General features: G+C 44.5%; 2 protein-coding genes across 11 annotated transcripts in view; both read left to right on the top strand.

The window, feature by feature from the left end:
* Nucleotides 1-18,293, top strand: part of IQCH (IQ motif containing H) — a 53,255-nt gene extending 34,962 nt beyond the window's left edge. For 7 of the 9 annotated variants that reach the window (XM_027644575.1, XM_027644572.1, XM_027644573.1 and 4 more), the window contains 7 exons: nucleotides 1,792-1,912; nucleotides 3,537-3,823; nucleotides 10,555-10,722; nucleotides 13,388-13,513; nucleotides 14,296-14,357; nucleotides 16,753-16,861; nucleotides 18,166-18,293. In XM_027644575.1, the coding sequence (XP_027500376.1) occupies nucleotides 1,792-1,912; nucleotides 3,537-3,823; nucleotides 10,555-10,722; nucleotides 13,388-13,513; nucleotides 14,296-14,357; nucleotides 16,753-16,861; nucleotides 18,166-18,267 (975 nt within the window). In that variant the 3' untranslated portion in view covers nucleotides 18,268-18,293. The other 2 variants (XM_027644577.1, XM_027644576.1) reach the window with 2 other exon arrangements.
* A 3,972-nt stretch (nucleotides 18,294-22,265) lies between these two features.
* CUNH15orf61 (chromosome unknown C15orf61 homolog) lies at nucleotides 22,266-25,355 on the top strand. 2 transcript variants are annotated; one of them, XM_027644615.1, is made up of 2 exons: nucleotides 22,266-22,598; nucleotides 24,682-25,355. In XM_027644615.1, the coding sequence occupies exons 1-2, from the start codon at nucleotides 22,268-22,270 to the stop codon at nucleotides 24,807-24,809; spliced, it is 459 nt and encodes a 152-aa protein (XP_027500416.1). In that variant the 5' UTR covers nucleotides 22,266-22,267; the 3' UTR covers nucleotides 24,810-25,355. The 2 variants fall into 2 exon arrangements, with proteins under 2 accessions (XP_027500416.1, XP_027500417.1); XM_027644616.1 differs by having other exon boundaries at nucleotides 22,266-22,585; nucleotides 24,682-24,790.
* Nucleotides 25,356-27,065: the final 1,710 nt, after the last annotated feature.

The following is a 27,065-nucleotide window of genomic DNA, read 5'->3' as shown; positions in this document are numbered from 1 at the left end:
TGATTTGTGGGGCAGCAATTCCCTGACATCCATCACATCCCTCTCCAAAGCCACATTTATTCCCACCATGTGATGAACCACCTCAGCCTGTGACTTGTTGGCTCAGCAATAATTCAACACAAATACAAACCAAGGCAAGGCCAACTGATATTTGCTCACTGCTCTGCTGTGTCAGTCAGCTGAGCCATCCAAACCCTAAATTCCTTACAGATCATAAGGAAATGAGCAGTGGAAGACCTGGAGGTGGGTAAATTCTGAGCTTGGATCTCATGTTTGATGTGCTCCTTTGTTTTTGCCATGAGGTTGTGCTGCTTAGTGTAAACCCATTTTTAACCTTTTTTTTGAGATATTTAAAGTCAACAACACACTTTTCACCTTGTTATATGAGAGGAGCCCACATAGCCCAGATCAGCATTGTTTTCTAAGCCTTTTAATATTTTTAAGGCATTTTTTTCCTCAATTCCATGTGAGGTAAGGACGGGAATTGTCCCCCATTTGTGACTGGACAGACAGAAAATCCTTTTCCTGGAGTCTCCTGCAGGCTGCAGTCAGGAACAAGGGGCATCCAGGTCTCCTGTACACAAAGTTGATCCCTAATTGCCCAGTTGCCCTGAGAGATTGTGGCTGCCCCATCCCTGGAAATCTTCAAGGCCAGGCTGGATGAGCAACCTGGTCTAGTGGAAGGTGTCCCTGCCCATGGCAGGGGGTGAACAGGATGAGCTTTAAGGCCCTTCCAACCCAAACCATCCTGTGATCCTAATCATTGGTCCATCCTCCTCATTCTGGTAGATAAGTCCCAGGAAGCTGAGTTTGAATTTGTATTTTTGATTACATCAGACCATGACAAAGCCCATCTCTTCAAACTCACTGCTCTGGAAAAATAACTTTAATGTTTTATTTCCTATTCTTAGCTGGCAGCCATAAAGTTTTATCCCCTTCCTCCAGAGCTCAAGATAAAATGGTTGTGGCTTAGGACACTGTCAGGATTAGAGAAGGGTTGGTCATCTGCTGGAGCCCAGGGTGCTGAGGAGAGAGGGTGTAAAACAGAAGCCAAGAGCCCCAGGGGAAGCAGGAGGCGGCTCATGAAGCAGCAAGAAAAGGAGCCTGAAGCAATGGAGTCAAGGTCCTTGCACTTTATATGCTTGTGTACTCTGGGACACTGGGAACAGTAAAAGCAATGTTACTTTCTGTATTTAATGGGGTTGGTTTGTGTGTGTGTGTTTGTGTGAACAAAGAATTTAAAACCAGGAAAAAAGCTGGTTTAGTTATGGAATGACTAATCAAATTCTGCCAAAGACAGAGGCACACACACACTTGGGAATTTGGTGCAGATATTTTACAGAGTGGAAAAGGTTATTTATTTAACTAAAGAGTGTTTGGGTTGATATAAGAGCTTAACCATAGAACTAGTACAACTATTGCTGGCACATGTGACTATTTCAATATGCTGCCTCAAAATACAAGCAATGCAGAAGTTATTGACTGCTGCTATTGATCCCAAGCAGTTACCAAGTACTTGGCATTTTCACTTGCCAGATCCAATTATTGATATAAATTATAATGCAAGAGCTGCTGTGCTGAGGGGGGGATTGCCTCTCAGAGAAGGACACGTTCCTGCAGGAAGGAAGAGGAGTAAGCACAAAAATTAAAAAAGGCTTCCTGACTGTGGGTAAACAGTAACCACATTTTTTTTTTTTTAGCCTGTTGGAGGCCTGGTTTTTAATCACCCCACAAGCAGTTTTCATTTCTGTAGTAAAATTGCTTGTGGTTCTATTTAATTTGTTTCTGCAGGAGCTGGCTTTGGTGAAGATCTCCCAGGAGCTGCCGGGCCTTTTAGCACAGCACGTACAGCCAGTCAATGAGAAACGATTCCCTACATGGGAAAAATTCCTCCAAACATTCCTCACTCAAGGTAAATAAGACTGCAAAGTCGCTGTGAAGTGTTAAAAGGAGTAATTATACCATATTGTATGCCATATTCTTGTTAATCTCGGGCCCATTTAAATATTTATCTCCTTTTATTTCTCCATTATGCTTCAAATGTTCATTTACCAATGAATTATAGGCCACTGTTCCATCATTCACATGTCCTATCCAAGCTTTGAACTTATATTAATCCTGGATTACCTTTCTCACGTGATTCTGAATCCATAAGCACCAATTCCTTTATCCTTGGGCACTGTACTAAAGGCTGGTTGGGAAAGGGCTTTAGGGAATTCCATCAGATAGAGCATATTTCATATATAAATTTCATACACTCCTTTGTCTGTAGAAGAGACAAGAATGACTCAAAGCTTTGAAAGTATTTTTAGTTAACACATCTAGTACCAATTTTATTACACAGTAGTTCATCCTGACTAAATGAACTCTGGCATCACGTGCAATAAAAAGGGAAATCCAGAATGTCAAGTGGTTTTCTCCTATGGAAAACCATGCTGGAAGTTGTCAAATCCACACCAAATTCCTCATGTAGATGAATACCACAGGGCAGACTCTTATCTGAGACCATCCTATGGATGGGGGTCTCCAGGATTAGTTCACAGCAGGAGACACCACTTCCCCCAAGATCCCAACATTGTATTTTCCAGCTGTTCCAGGCCTGGTGTTTAGCTGGATTCACTCACACTACCCCAGAACATGTTTCTCCAGTCAGATATGGGATATATCCAGTTAGGAAGTGGAACTGAAAAGTCACTGGTTGAACTCTACAGTGCAATGGTAGATGAGGTGTCTCCTTTCTCCTCCAAGAGATCCACTGGAGCTCTGCTGCTCCCATTCCATTCCTTTCCTTGCTGTGTCCCCCTGCAGTGCCTGAGCACAGAAGGAGCTGGTGGCTTCACTCTGTGCACTCTGAGTTGTGGATTTGCTCCCAAGTTCATAGAATCACAGAATCAGCTGGGTTGGAAGGGACCTCCGAGATCATCAGTCCAACCCTTGATCCAACCCCGCCGTGGTTCCCAGCCCATGGCACTGATGCCACATCCAGTCTCATCCTAAAAACCTCCAGGGATGGAGAATCCACCACTTCCCTGGGCAGCCCATTCCAATGGCTGATTATCCTCTCTGGAAAGAAATTCTTTCTAATGTCCAACCTAAACCTCCTCTGGCACAACTGGAGACCGAGCCCTCTTGTCTTGCTGATGGGTGCCCGGGAAAAGAGAGCAACAACCACCTGGCTCCCCCCTCCTGTCAGGGAGTTGTAGAGAGTGAGGAGGTCTCCCCTGAGCCTCCTCTTCTCCAGGCTGAACAGCCCCAGCTCCCTCAGCCTCTCCTCATGGGAATTGTGCTCCAGTCCCTTCCCCAGCCTCGTTGCTCTTCTCTGGACCTGCTCCAGCCCCTCAATGTCCTTCCTGAGCTGAGGGCCCAGAACTGGACACAGCACTCCAGGGGTGGCCTCACCAGTGCTGAGACCAGGGGAAGAATCACTTCCTTGGACCTGTTGGCCACACTGTTCCTGATCCAGGCCAGGATCCATTGGCCCTCTTGGCCACCTGGGCACACTCTGGCTCGTGTTCAGCTATTCCATTTCTTCCCAGGTGGAGTGATCGAAGCCTTCCCGCCTTCCAGCACCGTCACCAGCCTGATGGTGGATCTGCTGATAGAGCCAACAGGAGAGATCAGGATTGTATCCTCTGGGGACCAGCTCCACGCTGAGGGGCCCTTCAGATGCTCCGGGAGCTCCATCCCGCAGCGCTCCGTGGATCCAGCGGTTCTCAACTCGCTCTGCTGGAGAATCGGGGACGCCTGTAGGTCTAAAGGGGTGCTTGGCTACTTCTCCGTTGACTTTGTGGCTTTCACCCATCCCCAAACCATGGAGCAGCAGGTGAGTTCCTTCACACTGTTCCCCGAGATCAAGGAATGTCAGTTTTCCTGTGGAATTCCAACCAGAAGAAAGCTTTGCCCTTTGCAGCAAACTGTATTTCCAAGCTTTTGGATGGGAGGGAGAACATGGGGGCTCTAAAAACAGCATAACATTTAGACCTGATGCATCTCCTTGTTTTTCACTCTCCTGACATTGTTTTGTTTTTCACTGCTCTGGCATTGTTTTCTTCTAGAATCTTCAGTGAGGACCCTCAGTGTCGTGACTGTTAGAGGGAACATCCCTGTATTTAAAGGCTGGGGGGAAAATAGGTGGATTTTGAGGAGGTGGAGTGGCTGTTTCTCCCAGGGGTCTGAAAACCACTTGTGTGGGGTGAGAAAAGGCTTTGAACACAAGGGTTGTATTTAAACCCAAAGAGTTACATGTGGGACCTATTGGAAAAAGCAGTGCTGTGACAATTATATCCAGTTTAAGCTCAGAGAAGGCTTAAAATCAGGTTTTTGGTAACTAATACCACTGTAGAGTGACTGTGGTGAACCAGAGAATTGGAATGATCATAGAATCCTGGAATGATTTGGGTTAAGCCCATTTCATTCTACCCCCTGCCATGGTGGAACCTTTCACTATCCCAGGTTTCTCCAAGTTCATCCAACCTGTCCTTGGACACTTGCAGGGATCCAGGGGCAGCCACAGCTTCTCTGTGCCAGTGCCACACCACCCTTAGAGTAGTTTGTTGGCTCTGGAATACAGATCCCAGTTACATTTGACTCCCAAAATGTGTTTACATTGTAATTAGAACTGCAGATAAGCCATATTGGAAAACTTCCATGAAAAGTTGCTTTGGAAAGATAAAGGGATGACTTCCTTCACCTACAGAAGTCCAGGGAGTTGTGCCAATTGTTTCCCTCAAGCCAGGAGTTCACTGAAACCCAGGAATGCTTCCTAGATTATTAAAGTGATGACATTTCCTGGCATGAACAAGGACATTAAATCAGTCAGTGTTTCTTGTGGCCTCTTAGAATTCCTGTCTGCCCTGTCTTGGTTTTCTTCCCTTGTTTTCAGTTGATTCTACCTTACTATCTCCTATGTTTGTCAGCATGTACCACAACTTTAGCATTATTTAAGCACAGGTTTTTAAATTTAACTAGATGTAGAGGCAATTAATGAGGCCATCTGTCTTGTGAGAGGGAGATCACACAAAGGATTGTGTTCCTGAAAGCACTATTTTTTTGGCAAACAAGAAATCCTATTAAACTCTCAGAACATTTGCTCACTAATTTCACAAGTGCCCACTTTAATGCAGTAGCTGGAAGGCTCAGATGCATTTTTTGGAAGTACAAAGAATTAGGAATTAGGAATTCTTTCCAAGTGTATTTTACAGAAAATATCAACCTTTGGAGCACTGGGAGCAAAGGGACAATGGTGGATAAGGGACAATGTGTGTTGTCAAACACAACTCAATGGGAAGGCAGAGCCTTGGCTGCCCTGAGCACCCCAGCAGGGATCCAAGGGGCAGGGAAATGGTGTGGAGACTCCACACAATTCCCTGTTTGCCTCAGGAATCTGTTTTTATCTCAGCTAAAAGCATCTGTGTCTTGTTCCCGAGGGAAGGGAGGAGGAGACACGCTGTGTTCAAGGGGAAGAAGTGGAGGAGGAGAAGAATTAGGTGCTTAGTTTGTACTGAATCACTTCTGAGTCTCACTTCATTTTCCAAAATTGATCATTCAGAGCAAGGCCTTGACCCCTCAGAGTAAAATCCTGCCCAGTGTTGAGTGTCTGCTGCTCAGACCCCAACTTGTCAAGGAGCCCACTTAATGGAGTGGGACTGCTTGAATGCATAACCTTCCTTACATCCACACTTCTGTGGACAGATAATTTGGAGAAACAGGGTCCTAAGCCACCTTTTCCATGGATCTGATGGCTTTTACAAAGTCCCAACCCTTGGTAGGAGTAGTGAGGGAACGTTGGATAAACAGCTGAGGTTGGACACATTCACGACGTGTCTGAAGGTCTCTCCAGACAATGGAGCATTTTCTAGGTGTTATTTTCAAACAAGAGCCACAGTGTTTTCATGAACCACCTTCCAATCTTATATTGAGCAGGATAGAGGAGTTCTAGAGCCCTGGAAGTGAAGTTTTTGGGCAGCACCAGCCCATCCCAGCAGCTGCCACGAGATGGCAGCCGGACAAGGGCCTCCCTGCCAGCGCTGCCGGAATCATCCATTCTCCTGCAAATGCTCAAAGTCATGAAAGCAGCTCTCTCTTCAACACCCAGGTTGCAGTATAAGATCTTATAATTGACATTTTTACAGTATCACCCAATCACTTCTTTAAAAGCAGCACGTGGGCTCTTTACAACAACACAAACATCGGTACCAGGCACAGAGAAAACAGTTAAACTGGGGGAAGAAAAGCTGTAATTTAGTAACTCCTTAAGAATTTATGTTTCCTTCTCGAGTTTATGTTTTAAAGCTGAAGCATTTTGATGGAAGCTGTAAAGAATTCCAGTATAACTGTGGCTTTATTCACTGGAGGTGTCTTTGCCATGAAGTGCAGGCTCTTGAGCTGTGCTCACTGGAGGAGTCTCCTGGCAGCCTTTGTGTAACAGGGAGCAATTCCAGACTTTGTCACAATTCCTTGGACAAACAGCCAGCAACTCTTGCAGGACACATTTCTAACTCTTTTTTTTTCTGGTGGTGGGATTCTGGGAAGTCCTAATCTGTGCTTTGCTTAGCTTGACCTAAAACCACTCTTAAGTCAATCTAAAAATCTTCACTACTGCCTCTACCTTTGAACTTTGATTTGTGGTTTGATAATCAAGTGTCAGTTCTAGATTTTACAAATGAGCTCTGTTCCAGTTTAATTTCTGAACAGAAACGTCCTGAAAATCCCCAAATTTGAGGTGAAAGCTCCTTGTGTTATGCTAATTTTCCCTGCAATCCTATCAGGATGTGTCACTGACAGTCATAAACACCTATGTGCCCTGATTGTATGTTCTCAGGAAATGAGGATGGACTCAATAATCTGTTTGTTAATCTGTAGGATTGTATCATTCTTTACTTAAACTTGACCTTTGCCCAGGCCTTCCTCCAACAGCTCCTTATTTACTGGAGGAGACAATAATTTATCTGGTTATTAACTGCCTGACCTCCTCAGACATTGCTTTATGCACTATGGAAATATATTCATGAAATAATAAATAAAAACCCAGCCACAGAACACCAGAGCTCAGATTTTCAAGGCATTCTAGGAGCTCTGGACACCCATTTTTATTACTTCAGAGGAAAACCTGTTGCAATCCAATAGATGTTACTAGAAAGCTACACTTAAAGGAACACCCCAAACTAATAAGTAGATCTGATGTGGTTGTGTTTCATTATATGTGGCCCTAATGCTGATTATTTCTCACAGAGATAAAAATAAGACAGAGGGGAGTCAAATACACCAAAATCCTCAGCAAACAACACTTACTGGTGAGAAGAAATCAAGAAGTCATCAACTAACAGAGTCCCCCTAATTAGAATTCCTCAGACAAAAATATCAAGGATTCTGGTGATCTTTTCTCTATTACAGTTAATTTTAGGTCTTTAAACTCAAGGGACACCAGTATGGTCAAGATGTGGTATAATGAGCTGCCCCTTTCCCTTTGGGAATATGTATGGATATATTATTGGTGGAAGGTACCAGGCTGACAGAGCCAGCAGGCAGATTCCCACTGCTAATTCCAGAACCAGGAGCACCACAGGGAGCTGCAGAGCCTTTGTCTTCACAGCTCAGGCCTGGCCCAACTTCCAGCTTTGCTCAGAACTACCAAAAATGTTGCCTGTGATTTTCCAAAGAGCATTTGTGACTTCAGGAACTGCAATGTGGCTTGGAAATTGTTCCATTAAAGAATTCGGTCGGCTAGTTACTAATTATCTCTCATTTGAACTAAGAAAATGGGGAAAATTGTCCCTAAAACTAAAGGCAGACCCCTTGCCCAGGCCAGCCCTGTGTGTTTCCCTTGTCTGGAGCAGCACAAAAGGGATTTAAAGGGCACTTCTGGGTTTCCATGGCAAAAGGGAATCCCCTGCTAGGATAAAGCTGGAATCTTGTGCCATCTGATCCTTCTTCCTTTCTGCCCACCTTAGGGATGTTCTGGGACACATCCAGGGCAGGAAGGGACATGGCCACAGTATCGTGTTCTCTGACAATCCCGAGCCAGGAAAACAATCCTTGGGGGTGATCCCAGCTGGCACAGAGAAGTGACCATTTGGCTGCTTTAAGTTGCAGCAGGAGTGGTTTATCCCCAGGCTCAGGCCTGGAATGGGAGGAGGTGTGGACAGGTGGCTTCCAGCCACGTTCTCCTTCCTCCTCCTCGTGCTGTTGGAGCCCTCACCTTATATTAAAAATGCAAAATATCTGATGACTTTATGCAGAATGTAATCATGATTGAAGCTTAAAGGAGGTATTCAGAGCTCTCCTTTGTTTGAGTAACAACAAGGGAAGGGATGGACACCTTTCATCCACCCTGTAGATCCAAACCCTTAATCTCACAGGCAGCAGCACGAGGGTGGTTGGTCTGAGATGGTGAAGCCACATCTGAAGCAATTAGCTGAGTAAACAGAAACTCCTTAAAATAGTATTTGGGCGATCTCAGGATCTGCAGCACAAAACTTGCCTTGCTAAAACCTTTTTCTCTTCTTTTTTGGGCAAGCTGGGCCATCCCCTGGAGCAGGGGATCCGGGAGCACTTCTGTCCTTCCCAGAGCAGCGACTGGGAAGGTGCCAGTGGGCACTGGAGCCAGGCTGGCATGCTGGGGCTTTGTTTAGATGGATGTGAAGTGCACCACACGAGTAATTAATGGGTCTCTTCTCTACATCTGAAATTAAAACAATGCCACTTGTATTTTAATTGTAGTTACTGACAACATGGGATTTGTTGAGTAACTCTTGCACGACGGACGTGCTGCCCCACGCTTGGTGTGCTTTGTCTGAATCCCTGGGAGGGTGCAATGAATTTATTTAGTGCTAATGGCTGGTTAGGTTTGCCAGGCTGCTTTTTTTAATGCTTTATCTGCTGTTAAATGCTCACCCCATTCCCTAAATGTTGCCAGATGCGCTTCAGTCACAGGGACATCTTTGATTAACTTTTTTTATGGCCCACCTTCAGCCCAGCTTGTCTCCTGCACCTCTGTTTGGGCATCAACAAATCCCCCAAGGTGTGAATTTTGAGGTCAGAGCGATGCAGGTGTAAGATCATGGGTCTGAATTAGGAGCACCCAGTTCCCTTTGAGCTGAACAGTCCTCAGATACCCCAGATTTCCAAGAGTCCCTGGTCCCCTCATGCAGCTCTGCCACTTCCTTCTGGGGGCAAAGTTTTAACTGAGAATCTAAAACCCATCTCAAACAAGATCAAAGACACACTGACACAGACTTGTTGATGATATTTATAATAATATTTATCAGAATTAATGTGACACTCCTATAATATGACTAGTTTATAACTATGATTTGACTCGTTGAAAAGGCTGGCACATACTGGAAAAGTACAAATCGATGGGAAAGTTCCTCCCTGTCTCTCAGGAGTGATGATAAACAATAAATTATTGAAGAAAATTAAACTTTATAATTGGGGAACGTTCCCTATTACTAAGCAAAGGCAGCCATTAGCATCCTATTTGCATCTGGTACCGTGCAGCAGGAAATATTTAAGTTGACAAATAGGATATTTAATACAGCAACAGATACTTGGCAGTTGGATATTAACAACTGTTACTGGGGTGATTTATTCCCCATTATCCAAAGGGCATTACTGTGTGCATATGATTCCGAAATTAACTCCGGTTTTCCAAGAGGCCTTGGCTGCCTGACCCCTTAATATCCTTATAATGATGCCATTTACCATTCAAGGGCTTAGTCAAGTTGTTCACTGGGAGATTTGTTTTAAGGGGTCCACTGGAGGGCAGATCTTGGTGTGTGGGAACATTTCTCACCAGCACAGGAGCCACAAGGATTTTTTTTTTAAGTGGGAAGAACTCACCGGGAAAACCAAGCTCAGGTTATTGGGGAAGAGGAGCTTTGCAGAAGGAGTTCATGGTACTTCCCTCTGCCTCATAAATCCTGCCTGAAAAATTATTTCTACAGTTAGAGAAGAGATCTGATTGTTCCCGTTTGGAAGTGGTTTGTAGAATCATGAAATCCTGGAATGGTTTGGGTTGGAAGGGACCTTAAAGCTCATCCCATTCTACCCCCTGCCATGGGCAGGGACACCTTCCACTAGCCCAGGTTGCTCCAACCTGGCCTTGGACACTTCCAGGGATGGGACAGCCACAGCTTCTCTGTGGGAACCTGTGCCAGGGCCTCCCCACCCTCCCAGCCAACAATTCCTTCCCAATCTCCCATCTCTCCCTGCCCTCTGGCAGTGGGAAGCCATTCCCTGGGTCCTGTCACTCCATCCCTTGTCCCCAGTCCCTCTCCAGCTCTCCTGGAGCCCCTTTAGGCCCTGCAAGGGGCTCTCAGGTCTCCCTGGAGCCTTCTCTTCTCCAGGCTGAACAACCTGTGCCAGGGCCTCCCCACCCTCCCAGGGAAGATTCCTTCCCAACATCTTTATCACCTCCAACGCTGCCCCAGGAAGGCAGAAGCAGGAACACCAACAAGCAGGACAATAAAGGCAGAGATGTTCCTTCCCAATTGCTGAGTTTTACCCTTCTTCTTCTCTTTAACTCCCTTTAATGCACCTCTTTGTTTGGATCAGGTGTGGGCAACAGACCTTGACCTTTGCTACAGTGACCAGCTGGCCCTGACCCAGCTCCTGTTGTATGTGACAGATGGAAACGTGGATTGTGGCTCCAGCCCCCTTGAAGCACCTCTTGGGTCACAGGCAGTGAAAAGCCAATGGATTCAACGTGAGGGGACAAAACCTGTAAGCAGTGAGATGTTCACAAGTAAAATTATTCATGGAAACTCCCCCTAAGTTACAATCTGTCCCAGAGCGCTGTTCTAGAGGAGCTCAATTTGCTCCTCCGTGCTCCTCTTGGATTTTCCAAGGTTAATAAATTAATGGGGTAACATTAGAGTAGAAATGAAAGTTTCTGGATTTATGGGTCCCCAATTATTCATCCTTTGCACTCGGGAATATTGGTTTGTGGTGGTAACTCACTTTTAAATATTTCAAGTGGCTTTCAAGTTGTAAAACAAGTGGTAATTTATGTGTTGCATAAATTAGGTGCATAAAAGAGGTGAAGCACTGCCCTGACTGTAGGAATAGCTTCAAAGCAGTCTAGAAGAAGTCTGAGCAGTGATTTGGGATCGGGAGTTGGAGCAGGGAAGTTTTGTACTTGCCTGCACAGACCTGAGGGTGAAACAATCCCATCCTGGAATGTTCCAGGCCAGGCTGGACAGGGCTTGGAGCAACCTGAGCTAGTGGGAGGTGTTCCTGCCCATGGCATGAGATGAGCTTTGAGGTCCCTTCCAACCCAAACCATTCCAGGATTTAATAAAAAGGGAAGGAAGGTCTTTTCTGAAGTCAGAGCATAAGAAACACGTCCCTGTGTACACTCACACAGAGATCCCAAACAGCTGCTGTTTGATGTGTTTTGACAGAAGATTCACAGCTCTCTTTTTTCCATCCATAGAGGAGGAATGTAGCACCATTCCAAAAATGTCATGGAGCTGTGATTTAGAGGTTAATGAGCTCTTGATCTATTGTTCTTGTCAAGCAACCACTTTTAGTTGGAGAGAAGTAAATTAGATATGATTAGTCCCAGTAGTCCAAGTTTTAGAAATGAAAAGTAATCAAGTAGCAACTTTTTTTAATTAAAATTCCATCAGAATTAACATAAATTGTCATTATATCCTTTATTTTTTCTTCTTTCTGTGTTTCTTAGATTTTTATCTCCTTAAGAGTTAACTACAAGCTTGCAGTCTCCCAGGAAAACAGAAAAAGAAACAAAACAAGAGACAAATGTTTTTACAGCACATGATCTGTAATGAATGATTAAGTAAAACACTTTGTGTAAAATTATGATGTTAATAATGATTCTGTCCCTTTTAATTTATTAGATATTCTCCATGCTGGTAGGGTTGATTTTGATAAAATGGAGCAGCCCCTGAGTTTGTGTGAGGGTTTTATTTTTAGAAATCCTTCTTTGAAAGAACAAATTTCCTAGATACTGCTGCTCCTGTAATTATGTACAAAACCAATCACTCATTATAGTTAGGATACATTATCTTCTAGACAGATGAGGCTAAATAAGCAACACATTAATAATTCATCCTGCAGTTCATTATGCATGTGTATGCATGCTTTGTAGCTGAAATAAGCACCTCATCAACCTGATGCCAACCCTTAAACAATAGTTCTGTGTTATTGCAGCCACATTCAAGTTTACGCTTGTTAAACTGCTACTTGGATTATTTTATCAAGCATTCATTTATTTGTGGTCCCCCACTGCAGAGAACAGATTTTGGAAGCTCCTTTTTTAAGTTAATGACTTGAGCAATGGGTGTTATTAATTCTCAGAATATTATAAACATGATTAATTTTTAGGCAGAGATGTATTAGATCAGGATTTCGGCGACGTCAACTTAAATGAGTCAGTGTCAAAACAAATATCATTGGAGAGAAAATACTGTAAATTACTGATTCAACATGGAGTGTCCCTGCTCCAAGGGAACAGTCCAGCAGTAAAATAACAGCAGGAAAGCCCTGGCTTGGGAGAACAGTCCTGCTCAGGGCTGCTCAGGGCAACAGCTCTTCGGCCTAAGCACTGATAAGGGTTTAAACTTGATGCAGCTCTACCTGGATCCAAGGGGGAATGGTTTCCCATTGCCAGGTGGGATATTGGGAAGGAATTGTTGGCTGGGAGGGTGGGAGGCCCTGGCACAGGTTGGAAGTGTCCAAGGCCAGGTTGGACAGCACTTGGAGCAACCTGAGCTGGTGGAAGGTGTCCCTGCCCATGGTTGGAACAAGATGAGCTTTAAGATCCCTCTCAACCCATTCTATGATCTCACAGGGCTCAGTGATCACTCTGTGAAAGGAGCAGAGTGTGGTTCATAAAGAGCAATTCTGTAGATCTGATCTGGAATACAAAGTTTTACGGATTTACAGGGATTTAAATTTGCTGCATGAAAATGTCTGTGTTCAGTAGACACTGTGATGAACAGGAATTCCTCCACACTTACATGAGTTCACTGGCAAAAATCCATTTATAGAAGCATAGAATCACAGAAGTCCGGGTTGGAAGGGACCTTAAAGCTCATCCTATTCTACCCCCTTTGCACAGGCAGGGACACCTTCCACTAGCCCAGGGTGCTCCAAGCCCCATCCAACCTGGCCTTGGACACTTCCAGGGATCCAGGGGCAGCCACAGCTTCTCTGGGCAACCTGGGCCAGGGCCTCCCCACCCTCCCAGCCAGGAATTCCTTCCCAATCTCCCATCTGAACCTTTCCTCTTTCAGCTTGAGGCCATTCCTCCTTGTCCTACCACCACATGCCCTTGTGAAAATTTCCCATTTAGCTGTTGGGTTCTGGGATAAACTGGTATGAACTGGTCTGGAAGTGAGGAATGCTGTGTTGTTCTCTGCAGCCTGCCCCAGTGAGCCCCCGCTGTGCCGTGGCCAGCACTCAGCTCAGGCACTCCAACCTCTCTGGGACCTCCTACAACATCCTCCTCCAGAGGTGTAAAGCTCGTGGGGTTGGATTTGACCTCCAGGTACGAACGGGGAAAAATGGGAAAATGTGATATTTGCTCCACAGAATTTTTGTAGTAAATTCTCGTATGATACAACCACTTAGAGCAACGTAAATCACAGGGTTGTGAAGGCTGGGAAAGACCTTTAGGGTCATCAAGTCTGACCAGCAACCCAACAGCACCATGGTCACCATTAAATCGTGTCCTCACCTGCCACATCCACATGTTTTTTAACACTTCCAGGGTTGGTGACTCCACCACATCCATGGGCAGCCCGTTCCAATTCTTCACAACCCTTTCCATGAAAAATTCTTTCCTAATATCAAATCTAAATTTGAGATCCAGCATCTTCCATGTTGCCAGTGTCAGGATCATGATGACCCAGAGCTGAATATTACTGAAAGTTTGTGTCCCATGTATATCTAAGGTGGAGGACAGGCTTTAAGAACAAGAGAATAAACACATTTTCTCTGTCCTTAAACTTAAGTGTGTGTAAGGCTTTTAGGGGTTAACCTGCCTCTTGAGATAAAAATAAGGGGATAATTTTTAAGATACTTTCTTTTGACCACCTTTAGTGCTTAGGAATAAAAGTACTTGCTGTTGAATAGACTCTGCTGTATTTATTGTATTCTCTGCAATGAATTGGAGCAATAATCCACTTACACTGAGCATGGATCCCTTACACACAATTCCCAATTAACCCTTTTTAGCTTAGTGTGTATACCTAGTGTCCCTGTGTAACACATTTATTACAATTACCATTATTTTAGGCATAAATAAAGCAGCTTTTTTTTATTTAACAGGAAAAACAGGGAACAGTTTTTATCCTGTATGAAGACCAGAAGCGACACAGCCTGGGAATGATGTGAGTAAGGACTGTCCCTTCCCCAGGGTGACAAACAGCTGGATGGGAAGGGAAGGGACAACCTGAACACCATGGCTTGGGGGTCACCAGCTGTCACCTCCTGCTCAGAAAAGCGTAAGATTGGCCTCTGGGAAAGTTTTGGGGAGACTTTAAGCATTTTAGTAATAAAAGAATTTGAGGAGTGTGCTGAGCCCAAAGGCTGAGGGCACTGCAGGCTCAGGACCTGCTGGAATTGGCTCCAGGAGAGCTGGATTCACTGGCAGGAGCAATGGCTCACATGGATTAGTACAGGCTTACTTTTACAGGCAAGATTATTAAAAACCTGACTTCCATGAGGCAGAGAGGGTGAAGTTTAGTGCCTTTTTGTATTGATTTCATAAAGTGCTGAGTGGCACTCAGGGAAGTTAGGAATTCTTTAGACACATGGACCTTCCCCCAAGAGGTCTAAGAAAGCATAATCTGTAAAATTCTACTGTACACTGACTGCAAACCCCTCCTCAGAGGGAATTTAGGTAAAGCTTCCTGCCAAAATTGGGATGTTTGAGTGTTTGAAGGATGTTTGAATGAGTGAGGGGCTGAAGTGTTCTGCTCTCAGCCTGTTCTGTATTCCTTTGATGCTGGAGCTGTTCCATTAATGACCTGGATAACAAAACAGCTTCCTCGAGTGCTGGATGTGCCTGCAAGGACTGTGGAGGGCAGGAATAGAATTCCAAATGATCTCAACAAATTGAAGGAACAATATGTGAGACATAGAATTAGATTTGGTTGGAACCAGCTGCAAGAAATTACATTTAGAGAGGAGGAATGAATATGAGGAACAAGTGGGTTCTCAGGATCTGTGAGTCAAACTGCCTGCAAGCCACACAGTCAGGATCTTATGGAAAAACTGTATATCCTGGGAGATGCTGGAAGTTATCCTTTCATTCTGCTGAGAGAGAGGCAGTGAAAATGTTTAGGGTTCTAGAGAATGTGACTGATAAAGAAAGACTAAAGGAGGGAAGAAGAGGCAGAAGTGGGATCTGCCAGTGATCTCCAAGCCTCTGCAAGAAGGAAAAATGTGATTTCCACGTCTTTGGTAGTAGGATAAGAAGAAAGGAACTTAACTGACAGCAAGGAAGTTTTCTGTTGAGCATCAGAAAAATTCTGGTGTGAGGGAAGAGAAGAACTAATGAGATTTTTGGATGGGGTCGTTGCTGACAGCACTGAGGAGCAGCTGAGACAAACCTCTGTCAGGATGATGGACAGAGCATTGATCTTTCCCCTGGCACTGGGAACGCACTAAATGGATCCTAAAGATTGTTCCCAGGGCTGGGATTCCTCCAGCCTGCCCTGGGCTCCCTGGGAGGAGGGCACTGGTAGCAGGCGAGGGAGGCAGGTTGGTTTAAAGCTGAGATATTTCCGTGCTGTTCTGCTCTCCCATGATGGAGCTGGAAGATACATTTGAATGAAAATCACTAAAAAAGAGCTCGTAAAATATCTACATGAGACGTTTAAAAAGTGATTTGGGTATCTGAAAGTGTTCCATAGAACCCTCCCAACAGCTGCTGCTGCTGGAAGGTGAGCTCTGCTTCCTTCCCAGATCCCACTTAGGGAGCCTCTTCCCTCCTGTCCTGGTCCTTTCACTGCTCTCCAGGAGCTGATTCAGCTCAGTAACTCAGCAGAAAACTTTTTTTCTTGGGCATAACAATACCTCTTGCATCACCAGCTTGAGTTGGCAGTTATTAATGTATTACCAGAATACTCTCAAGTATCTTTGCCCTACATCCTGATCCCAGTTTTGTCTGATTTTCAGTGCAATTTCATGGTCATAATTTGGAAATATTTTCACAAATTTAAGTTAGGGTTTATAAAACTCTTAATACCTGAAACATCTCTGAGAATTATCTATTTTATGACATCAGAAATGGGTTGTCACTTCCAGTAAATGAGGTACATTAATTCCTCAGTGTTATTCCCTGTTCCATAAGGTCTGTAGGTACCACTGGGAAACCAAACCCTCAAAACCTGCAGCAATCTGAGAAATGCTGACACTGCTGACATTTCTCTTTCACAAATTCTAGGCTGAAGCAACAGTTCTCCTTAACTATTGTGGGTGTTGAAAGTGTTTTGCTCTCTCAGTCCTAACTCAACAGCAGCCTTTTATTTGGAGAAGCTGAAACCTCTCTGCCTACTTCTGCTTAAGTTGATTAATAAAAATTATTTATTACACAAATCCTTCCTGTCGACAAGTTAAAATGGAGCCTCATCTTTCATATCTCCCTGAAGATTGCCACCTTGTGAGATTGAAAATCCTCATTAAATTCCAGCACCAGGCAGGCACAAATGAGAGGGCGATTGTTTTTAAGCATGTGAAGGGAATCATTGGGAAACTCATTTGTTTGGATATCATTAACAGAACAATCGGAGAGGATCTCCAGGGGGTCCTCCTGACCTTTGCTCGCAATCTCTTCATCATCCATCAAGAAATATCAGCACCTAATATGCAAGGCGAGACCAATTTTAAGGTGAGGTGTTAATTAACTAACGATCCCGGGTAATTTCTGTACAAGGCCTGCAAATACCTCATGCTGGATCATAAACAAGTGCTAAACCATTCCCTTTTCATCGTTAGTGCCGGGTGTTTTACAGTGTCTGGGTCAGTGTAGGCAGCCTCCCACTGAACCTGTTAGTTAAATTTAAGTTTGAAACTTTTGCTTTGAAAAGAGACAAACTCCAGCAGGAAACTATTTGTAATCTAATGCTCCTGAGTGTCCTTTGGAAGAGCAAAGGAGCTGTTGGCACTGCCTCACACAGTTCTGTCACAATTGCCTGCCTCATTTTCAAGGGACACCATCAAGGTAAGAATCTGAAATTAGAAACAAACTTCCCAGTTGATAACAGCTCCTTGGATTATTAACACTGATTTCTTTTAAGCAGCAGCCACCACGTACTTAATCCATTAGTTCCCATCGCTCGATTTCCCAAGTGGATTCTGTTCCCAATTTTCTCGGCTCTTTGTCCTGATCCGTGTGCTGGAGGATGCTCCAGGGTGGAGAGGGGGAAGGAGGACAAAGCAGAGGGGTTGGACAGGCTGGGGCTGTTCCCCCAGGTGTGCCCCCCTCTCCCCCAGAGCTGCTCTGGGCTGACCTCGCTGGAAAAGGAGCCACGAAAGCAATAATGAATCCAACCCCGTGCCCTGGAACATCACTCCTCACAATGCTGCTTTTTCATTCCAGAGAATTGCTGAGCTTCCCACGGGGAGTCCTTTTGCTGAGCTACATCACCTTTAACTTGATAAAAAGTTTCTAAGATCCTGTCTGTGAGTGTTTTGTGAAAGGTCGAGGGGAGCGGCGTTAAGAGATTTATATCTTAAATCACATCACGTAATTTATATCAGTCCTCCCACTCTGACTAGACTTTCCTCTGACAAGCAGAGTGTGAAATGACAGATTTTAGGAAAGACATAATTAAATTTCACAACGTTACAGAATAAACAACAACAACAAATCCCTTTTTTCAATGTGAGAGAGCGAAAAGAAGCCACCGAAGAAAAATCTAAAAGGGAACTTTTCTTCATTGTGAGTTAACATATGTGAAATAAAACACCTGTTAGTTAATTAGAAGCACAAATTGTATTTTTATTTACCTGAGTTTTGTACGTATTTACTAATAATTCCCCCAACTGTCCCCAAAGTAACAGTAAATTTAATTGGTGCATCCTGTCCTGGGTAAGTGTCTTTACCTGTTCCAGGCAGGCACTGCCAGCTGGGGCTGCTGGATTTCATTATAATGCCCATTAAATAACTTGTATTCCTTGAATCTCTTGCAGATGGCAATTCAAGATATTGAAGCAATTCTAGGAGTTACAGCAGAAAACAAACTGAAATTGGAAGAAGAGCAACCTTGGGAAGCAGATGCTCTGAAAGAATAGTTAACAGAAAATGTTTAAGTGCCTGATTCCTTATGCTTCTGGAAGTGCTTCCTCATCTGTAAGAACAGGTTTGGTTTTTTCCTCCTGGGTTGGTATTAACTGAGACAGAACATCTCCATCATTTCTGGGTGTGGTGTTTGGAATATCCCTTCATTCCCAAAAAAACCCCTGTTGAAGAGCAGGGAATCATCCTGATGCTCCTCGTGTTCCTGTTGCTGAAGTTCAGTGTCTTGTTTTAAAATCTTATTAATGGGGTCACACTGTCACTAAATCAGAGCAGGAGATCAGACTGCACTGAAAAGAGCCCTGAGACCCCAAATTCCCTTTCCAACAGATTGTGTTCTGAAACAGATTCCTGGCAGCAAAGTAGGGCCAGTGTTAAACCTGTTGGAGTGAGTCCAGAGGAGGCACCAGGATGATCAGAGGGTTGGAGAAGCTCTGCTGTGAGGAAAGGCTGAGGGAACTGGGATTGTTCAGCCTGGGGAAGAGAAGACTCTGGGGAGACTTAACTGTGGCCTTCCAGGACCTGAAGGAGCTACAGGAAAGATGGGGAGAGACTATTTACAAGGGCCTGGAGTGACAGCACACAGGGAATGGCTTCCCACTGCCAGAGGGCAGGGATAGGTGGGATATTGGAGACGAATTCTTCCCTGGGAGGGTGGGGAGGCCCTGGCACAGGTTGCCCAGAGAAGCTGTGGCTGCCCCTGGATCCCTGGGAGTGTCCAAGGCCAGGGTGGATGGGGCTTGGAGCAACCTGGGATGGTGGAAGGTGTCCCTGCCCAGGGCAGGGAGTGGAACTGGATGAGCTTTAAGGTCCCTTCCAACCCAAACCATTCCAGGATTCTTCTGTCTGTAATTTAAACACCATCCTCTCAGTCAGCCCAGCAAACCATGTTCCTCTTGGAACTGACTGTCCTTATTGTTGTGCTGCTATTTCCATTCTCTACAGATTTTTGCAGCAGTTGTTTTATGTTCACTTTCAAATTATCAAAATAACAGTAATAGCACTAATTCATCAATAAATCCTGCAAGGACCATTATAATTCTCCTTGCACTGTGGTTCCCAGGGTTCCATGACTTTTGCAGGTCTCTCCATCAGATAGATTTTGTTATTTTAGATATTTTTTTGTCACAGTTGCTGTGCACTATATTAAGGTCAACAGTTACATTTTTAAAATTATCTTTAGTATTCCAAGAGGGAACACATTCTGAATTTTATTATAGAATCTTCTTTTATTATGGCATCTTCTCCATGGGATGGAGACTATTATCCCAGGCATGGCAAGTGTCTTTGAGATTACTTCCCAAAAAACACAGGGAAAACCAGTTTTAAGACAAACACTGAATGTGACCAAGCAGTTGCACCAGATCAGTGCCCAGTTTTTCCAATGCTGAGTCTTTGATCCCTGAACATCCCACATTATCTTTTGTGTAGCCTTTTTCTCTTCCACTTTGGTCACAGAATTAATTAATTGCAGATGAGAACATTTGCATAAATGCTGATCCCTGCTTCAGACAAAAATCCAAGAGAGCGCTTTTGTTTAATTCCTGGGGTTTTTTCCTTTTTAATACATAATCTCAATCTAATCTTGGATTTGGATATAGCAGAGCCCACACAGATTTTTTTTCTGAGGTGGAACTGAGCTGGATTCTGAAGGGTTAAGGGAAAACCAAGCTTTGATCCAAGCCAGAACAACATAAGGTCTGAGAGGCTCATTAGTTCACTGGCACTTAATAGACTGCAGTGTCCTGGGAGGAAATGAAACCTGCACTTCCTTCTGGCTTTGTTCTGTCCTGACAAAAGAAAACTGTACCTGTTTTTGCAGGAAACAAGTGACCTGAAAGTTCCCGTGGTGAGAGAGATTTCTCGGCATGTGCAAAGTGTGAAATGTATTTGGAGGGGGGGAAAAAAAAAAGTTTTTAATTACTATTAACACTTCTGAGCCTTGAGCTGAGGGAAGGATTGAAACGGCTTGACAGTCTCTCACATTCCACTCCCATGCTGTTGGTGCCAAAAATTTAGGGGTTTTAGGAATACAGCAGATAGAAAATGAAATTAAAATCTTTTAAAAAAAAAAAGTGATGTCCACAGCTGGAAATGAAGGTGTGTGTTCAGCTGACAGCACCTTGTGGATTTTGGTTTTGCAAGAATTGATGTGCTGTCTGGAGAGAGGTCGTTCTTCTGGGGGAACATTACCTGGAGTTGATGATACTGGAAACTGGGGCTCCTGTTTTAGGTAGTTGGGTTTAAAGCCCTGCATAAAAGGAAAAAAAAACTAAGACATTCAGCCACGTTGCTACATTTAGAATGACAGCTCTTGAGCACAGAGCAAAAATGCAGTTCTTCAGCACATCCACCTCATTGAAACGGGCACTTCAGGAGCATTTACCACCTTCCAGCCAGGTTAAGGTAACAAATCCCTGGATTTTTAAGACTAACCTGGTCCTCAGCATTTCACAGTGATTATTTAACATCAATTTAAGGAACATGAATTTAAGGAACATCAGTTTAACATTGGGATGCTGTAGATCTGAGGCTCCCCCTGTTGCAGTGTATGGATCCTCTGTATGTCATTTTGGACTGCAAATTTTCTTACAGCACTAAAGATTTAGGAACTGCAATCATTGGCAGCCTTCATTAATGTAATTTAATATATTGTGACCACGAGGTAACTCTTAAACTGCAATACCTTAGTTCAACTATATGACCCACAGTAGCAGACTCCAACTTTTCTAAGCTCAGTCACTGTTGCCACTAATAGATAAATATATATATAAATAAAGATATTAAAGCTAACTATATGCTCCATTAATTATAGGAAGGTGAACTTGAGTCAAATTTGTTGCTGGCAATGATGAATAATTACTGGTTCTCCACACATGTAGTACATTACAGTAAATAAACAGGGCATGTTGTTGGGTAGTAATTGATTAATTAGCGACTTCATACCAGATAGCTCAGTGGTTTAAGATTGCTGAGTTTGAGATATTGCTTGCAATTATTGAAAGGAAAAAGCTGTTTCTATTTCTCAGTTTTCTGCCTTTTTTTCCCTTAAATACAATGTTTAATGGTTCAAAACCTTGGCTTTTATTTAGAAAAATGGAGTATGGGTATATTTCTCTCTGAGAGGTGTCTGACACTTGAAGAATTTTTAGGGTGGTATTGTTATGGAGTGTGATTTTAAAATATTTCTCTTTGAAGGAGTCTGATACTTGAGAGAAGGATTTTTTTAGGGTTGTGTGACTGTTAATTTTCACTACATAAAATCAACACAGCTGAATACACTTTCTCCTGAGCGCAGGTGAACCTGGTCCATGCTGCAGGTGCAACATAGAGATGGTTCTGGCAGCATGTCAGTGTCAACAAAACCCCTTTAAAAATGTGATTGCCCTTTTTTTTGGTGATGTTTTCACTGGTCCCTCTGTCCGGGTGGGGCTCAGGGTGACCCTCGCCCCTCGGGTGGGGCCGTTTCACCTCAGCGTGTCTGTCACAGAATCAGGGAATCAGAGGTTGGAAAAGCCCTCCCAGCCCATGGATCCCCCCTGTGCCCACCTTGTCCCCCAGCCCAGAGCACTGAGTGCCACGGCCAGGCCTTCCTTGGACACCTCCAGGGGTGGGCACTCCAAACCTCCCTGGGAAGGCAATTCCAAAGTTTAACAACCCTTTCCGGGAAGAAATTCCTCCTGATGTCCCACCTGACCCTCCCCTGGCACAGCTGGAGGCCGTTCCCTCTCCTCCTGTCCCTTGTTACCTGGGAGCTCCCCCCTCCTGTCAGGGGGTTGCAGAGCCAGAAGGTCCCCCCTGAGCCTCCTTTTCTCCAGGCTGAGCCCCCCCAGCTCCCTCAGCCGCTCCTGCTGCTCCAGCCCCTTCCCCGGACACGCTCCAGCCCCTCTCAGTGTCCCTCCCGTCATGAGGGGCCCGTCCCGGCCGCTCTCCGGCCCGGCCCGTCCCCGCCCGCCGGCGCAGGCGCGGCTCTGCCCGGCCCGGCGGCCCCGCGGGATGCGGGCGCTGCGGCGGCTGCACGAGGCGGTCCTGGCGCTGCTGCTGTGGCGGGGCCCGGCCCCGGCCCGGCCCGCGGCCTCGGAGGTGCTGAGCCAGCACCTGCGGCAGCGCCGGCTGCCCCACTGGACCTCCTTCTGCGTCAAGTACAGCGCGGTGCGCAACGACCAGTTCGGGCTCTCGCACTTCAACTGGCCCGTGGACGGCGCCAACTACCTGGTGCTGCGCACCGGCTGCTTCCCCTTCATCAAGTACCACTGCTCGCGGGCCGCGCCGCAGGACCTGGCGCTGCAGAACGCCGCCTTCACCGCGCTCAAGGTGCTCAACGCCGGTGAGCGCGGCCCGGCCGGGCCCTCTGGGGCCGCGGGGGACGGGGAGAGCCCGGGGAGGGCGGGGCGGGATCGGGCAGAGCCTGAGGGGGAGCGGCGGCGGGGGGGCCGGGACGGCGGCGCTGAGCAGGGAGCTCCGGCCCCTCTCCTTGTCCCCCTCTCCTTGTCCCCCTCTCCTTGTCCCCCTCTCCTTGTCCCCCTCTCCTTGTCCCCCTCTCCTTGCCCCCCTCTCCTTGCCCCCTTCTCCTCCTTATCCCCATCTCCCTCTTTTTCTCCCTCTCTTCCTTGTCCCCGTCATCTTGTCTCCCTCTCCTTGTCCACCTCTCTTTCTTCTTCTCCCCCTCCCTCTCCTCCCTTCTCTCCCCTTGTCCCCCTCTCTTTGCCCTTCTCCCCTTCCTTCTGCCCCCCTCTCCTTGTCCCCCCCCCCCTCTTCTCTTGTCCCCCTCTCCTTGTCCCTTGTTCCTCTCTCTTTCTGCCCTTCTCCATGTCCTTTTCCCCCCCTCCTGCCCCGCTCTCTCTGTCCCTGTCCCTCTCGCCTTCTCCCCGTCCCCTTGTCCCCCTCCTTGTCCCCCTCTTTCTCCCAGAACGGGCTCCAGGAGAAGGCAGAGCTGTAAATCGATACTCGGGGAGGTTTCACCGAGTTCGTGTTTCTCTGGCCACTTGTGAGAGCGACAAATCAAACGCTCCAGCGCTTGGTGTTTAAATGGCTCTCACCTTTAGTACGGAGCGTTTTCCATCTGAAAATCTGGATGCTCTATGAAGTTCTGATCTCTGAGCGAATACACAAACATCAGCTGAAGCCAAACTCTGGTTCTAGGCTAATCTTTGCCTCTTCCACACCAGCAGTGTCTGCTTTGATCCTCATGTGCTGCTGGAATATAAATCCTTACAATAAGAATGCTCCATCAGCGCTTCATCATTAATATAAAAATAAGTATAAATAAGTTTTGAAACATGTTCATTCAAAACTTTGGCTGTGGATGCAATGCTTATAGATGCTGACAGTGACAGTGGCATAACATTTCACAAGTTTGTTGTTGTCATATTTAATTTTTAAAAATCTCCTTCCACTTTACAAGTGGTCAGTAACTTTTTGTCAACACATGTCTGCTAGTCTTCATTTTCTGATCTTTCCAGACTGATCTAGTGAGAAAATACAATCACAGAAACTGATTTTGTAAGAACAACTTTAAATTTGGGGGGTTTTTTCCCTCCATCCAGTCAGACCTTTTATCTTTCTCACAGATAGATGTAGATGTCTCCCTGCATGTAGATTTAAATTATGGGAAAACATGATTAAAAAGTCACCTCTCCTCCCTCACAATCTTGCTTAAGCATTTGGATAACTTCAAGCACGTTAAATGTGGTGTTTCTGAGCCTTCCTGGATTCAAGGCCTAAATCCATCTCCATTTTCCTTCTATAATAAATAAAATATTGTCTGTAGTAGATGGGTAACTTGGCAGTGCTGAAAAATATGTCACTTTTTGTATATAAACCTTTCTGCCCGTTGCAGTTCTGTTGGGGTTGGGTCTGATTTTCCCAAGGGCAGCTTCATGTTGATCTGTGAACTCACTGCCTGTTTTCCATCCTGTCTCTGCTCTGATTCATAGACAAACTCTGATAATGTAGTGGATTATATATATAGTATACATATATAATGTAGTGTCTATATATATATATAGACACTAAACCCAACTCCAGGGAGTTTGGGTTTAGTGTGTATATATATATGTATATATATATATGTGTTTGTGTGTTTATATATATATAATGGGTAGAAATCAGGCTGTATGCATGACCACGTTTCACTCATTTCCTATCATTATCCTCCTGTTTTCTTTTTCTAATAATTCCTGTGTGTCCCTGCTTTTCTTTTGCTGTTTCCTGACTCCTGTGTGCTCAACACACAGAAAGGGTGTTTTGTCCTGTGAGCTGCATTTGAGGAAAGGCAAAATTATAAAGCAGCTTTTCCAGGAATGCTTTCCCTCTCGTTTCATTCTGGAGTCATCATTTATTATCAATGTGCAGTTTGATTTTCCCTGCCTTGCTCTCTTTGTATGTAACATGTTTTTGTCTTTCCTTAGGCATCCCAACTTTGCTGTATGGAATTGGCTCCTGGTTCTTTGCCAGTGTCACAGAGACTGTTCAAACGAGTCACGGCCCAGTTACTATTTATTTTCTAAATAAAGAAGATGAAGGAGCCATGTACTGAACTCAGGCCTTCAAGTCCCTGTTGTTTGGTGGTTTCTGCTGCAAATATTTGCTCCCTTTGACTAAAAAGAACTGAAGGAAACTGTTATTTTCTTACAGTGCATCCTCATATTTAATGTGCTGGTTCAAGAAGCTTCCTGGACTTTTTGGTCATGAGAGATTTATTTCTGCAGAGGTCAGTAAAGTTGAAAAGGTAGAAGCTTTGGGAGAAGAATTAATATTTCTAAGGGTATTTATGGCAGTCACTGACTGGTACAGCTGGACAAACTTGTGATAATTTAAAGATCATTTACCAAATTAGAGAACTGCCTGTGGACAAGTAAAATGTGAATATGAACACGTTGGCATTTTCAGAATGTCTCTGAAAAGATGAAGCTGCTCAGGTTTAGACTCTGACAGGATGTTTCACAATGCACTAATTGTTAGAGTTGGAACTTTGAATGAATTTGTGGCACTGACTTTACAGTCACCTGGAAGAGCTTAAGAAGTTCAAAATGGCTGTATCACATTTCTTTAAATGATATTTAAATAAAAAATCTAAAATACATTTGATGCTTGTATCTTTTGCAGTTCTTGAAGCTCCAGATGTGTTATTATTTTTAATTTTAATTGCTTTTTAGGTAAGTAACAAAACCTAAGTGATCTAGAAGATTCAGTCCCCTGTGCTAATTTACAAATTGCTGATATTTTTAATTAACACAGGAGAATAAGAACACTACTCTCATTTTTTTTGATGCAAATAACTGATTTCTCCAGTTTTAACAGCAAAACTTACAGGCACATGTAATGACAGAATGATTTCAGTTGGAGACCTGGGCAGAGAAGAAGCTTTTGGGGAGCTGTTTGGAGAGTGGAAATATGGAATTATTGGGCATTAATTTCAAACAACAGAGAGACCTGTACAGGATCTATTAGTGGTGCTTGGTTTTAGTGCCAGCAAATAATGCTGCTGGTTCCAAATCCCACGTCTGGTGACGTAAGTTGGTCATTCCAGTTTTCATAAGTGGGAAAATAAACGTAGAATTGGCAGGTGCTGGTTTTGGAGGGTGATCTCTGCTCCTCAGTAAATTATTATCAAGCTTTGACTACAGTATAATTCCATTTAAATACTTTTCTCCTGAATTCTGTGTGGAAGTGCTTCCCACTTAATGAAGTGCAGCTCTGCTAAAAGCGACACTAAACAACACTTCAGTTGGAGAAGTTTCATTTTGTTTCATTTTGGAGCCTGTCCTTGACACAAGTTTACTGCGTCTCCAAGATGAAGAGATGGGATTACAAGGACCCTCATTAATAATAAAAGTTGCTCTTAGCATCTTCCCAGAGCTGATTTTCCCCGTGAAAGAACCGCAGCTCATAAGTTTAAAGTCAAATACTGCTCATTCATTGCCACGGAGCTCGTCAATACCTGGCTGTAAAGGTTTGGGCTCAACACAGGCTTGATAAAATGGTTTTTAATTACCAGACCATAAATACAGCACTTCATTGGAGCTGGTGCTGCTCTCACTGCAGCTTGTTTGATTTCTGATAATGGGCACTGCTGACTTTGCTTACCTGTTTTTCAATAACTGCAGGCAACACGCCTCCTTGTCCATACAGTGATGGGCAAGGCTCCTTGGAGAACATCTCTGACAAACTACCCTATTGATCCCTGCAATTCTGTGCTGCTCACAGCATTAAATAGGGCCCTGATTTCTTGTTCAATGATCTCACTGTGTAACAATTAAGCAAATGTAATATTTTCTTGTATTACATGAAAATCAATAGACCTCTTGCTCTTACGAAGCTGATCGTGCTAAAGGATGGACTGGAAGATGTCTGAGGGCAGAGTGCAAATATAATATCATTTATTCCTTTCATTAAGGCTCGTGTGGGAGCTCTTGCAGGATTTCAGGGGGAAAATAGGCTGTTTATAAGGGATAACACTGGAGTTATAATAATTTTCAAGTATGAGTATAAACCTACTTGCTTTTCTTCAAAGGTAAAACGTTTCATCTGACTTTCACTCTCCTTTTGCTATAAGTACATGCTGCTTAGTGTCTGCTTTTTATCACTTAGGTTTTGGCTTGAATGCAGGATGGAAATACTGGGGGCCAAGAGGATTCACAGCACCTTGTCCCAAAACTTTCTTGGGGGAAATAACTGATCCACAAAATGACCCTTCTGCCTTTACAGGTTTGCTCTTCCATTTGAAACAAAGTCTGAGTTCATCTCCTGAGCCTTAATTATCTCTGCCCTATTCAAGAATGATGTTTAAATG

Source organism: Corapipo altera, unplaced genomic scaffold, assembly GCF_003945725.1.
Source record: "Corapipo altera isolate COAL_440 unplaced genomic scaffold, ASM394572v1 50, whole genome shotgun sequence".
NCBI classification, from domain to species: domain Eukaryota; kingdom Metazoa; phylum Chordata; class Aves; order Passeriformes; family Pipridae; genus Corapipo; species Corapipo altera.
The sequence above is the reverse complement of the archived record's forward strand: the minus strand, read 5'-3'. Positions and strand labels throughout refer to the sequence as shown.

Coding starts and splice junctions, on each gene's coding strand:
- CUNH15orf61 (XM_027644615.1), top strand. CDS start 22,268: ATGCGGGCGCTGCGGCGGCTGCACGAGGCGGTCCTGGCGCTGCTGCTG. Junction 22,599..24,681: donor GCTCAAGGTGCTCAACGCCG/GTGAGCGCGGCC, acceptor GTCTTTCCTTAG/GCATCCCAACTTTGCTGTAT.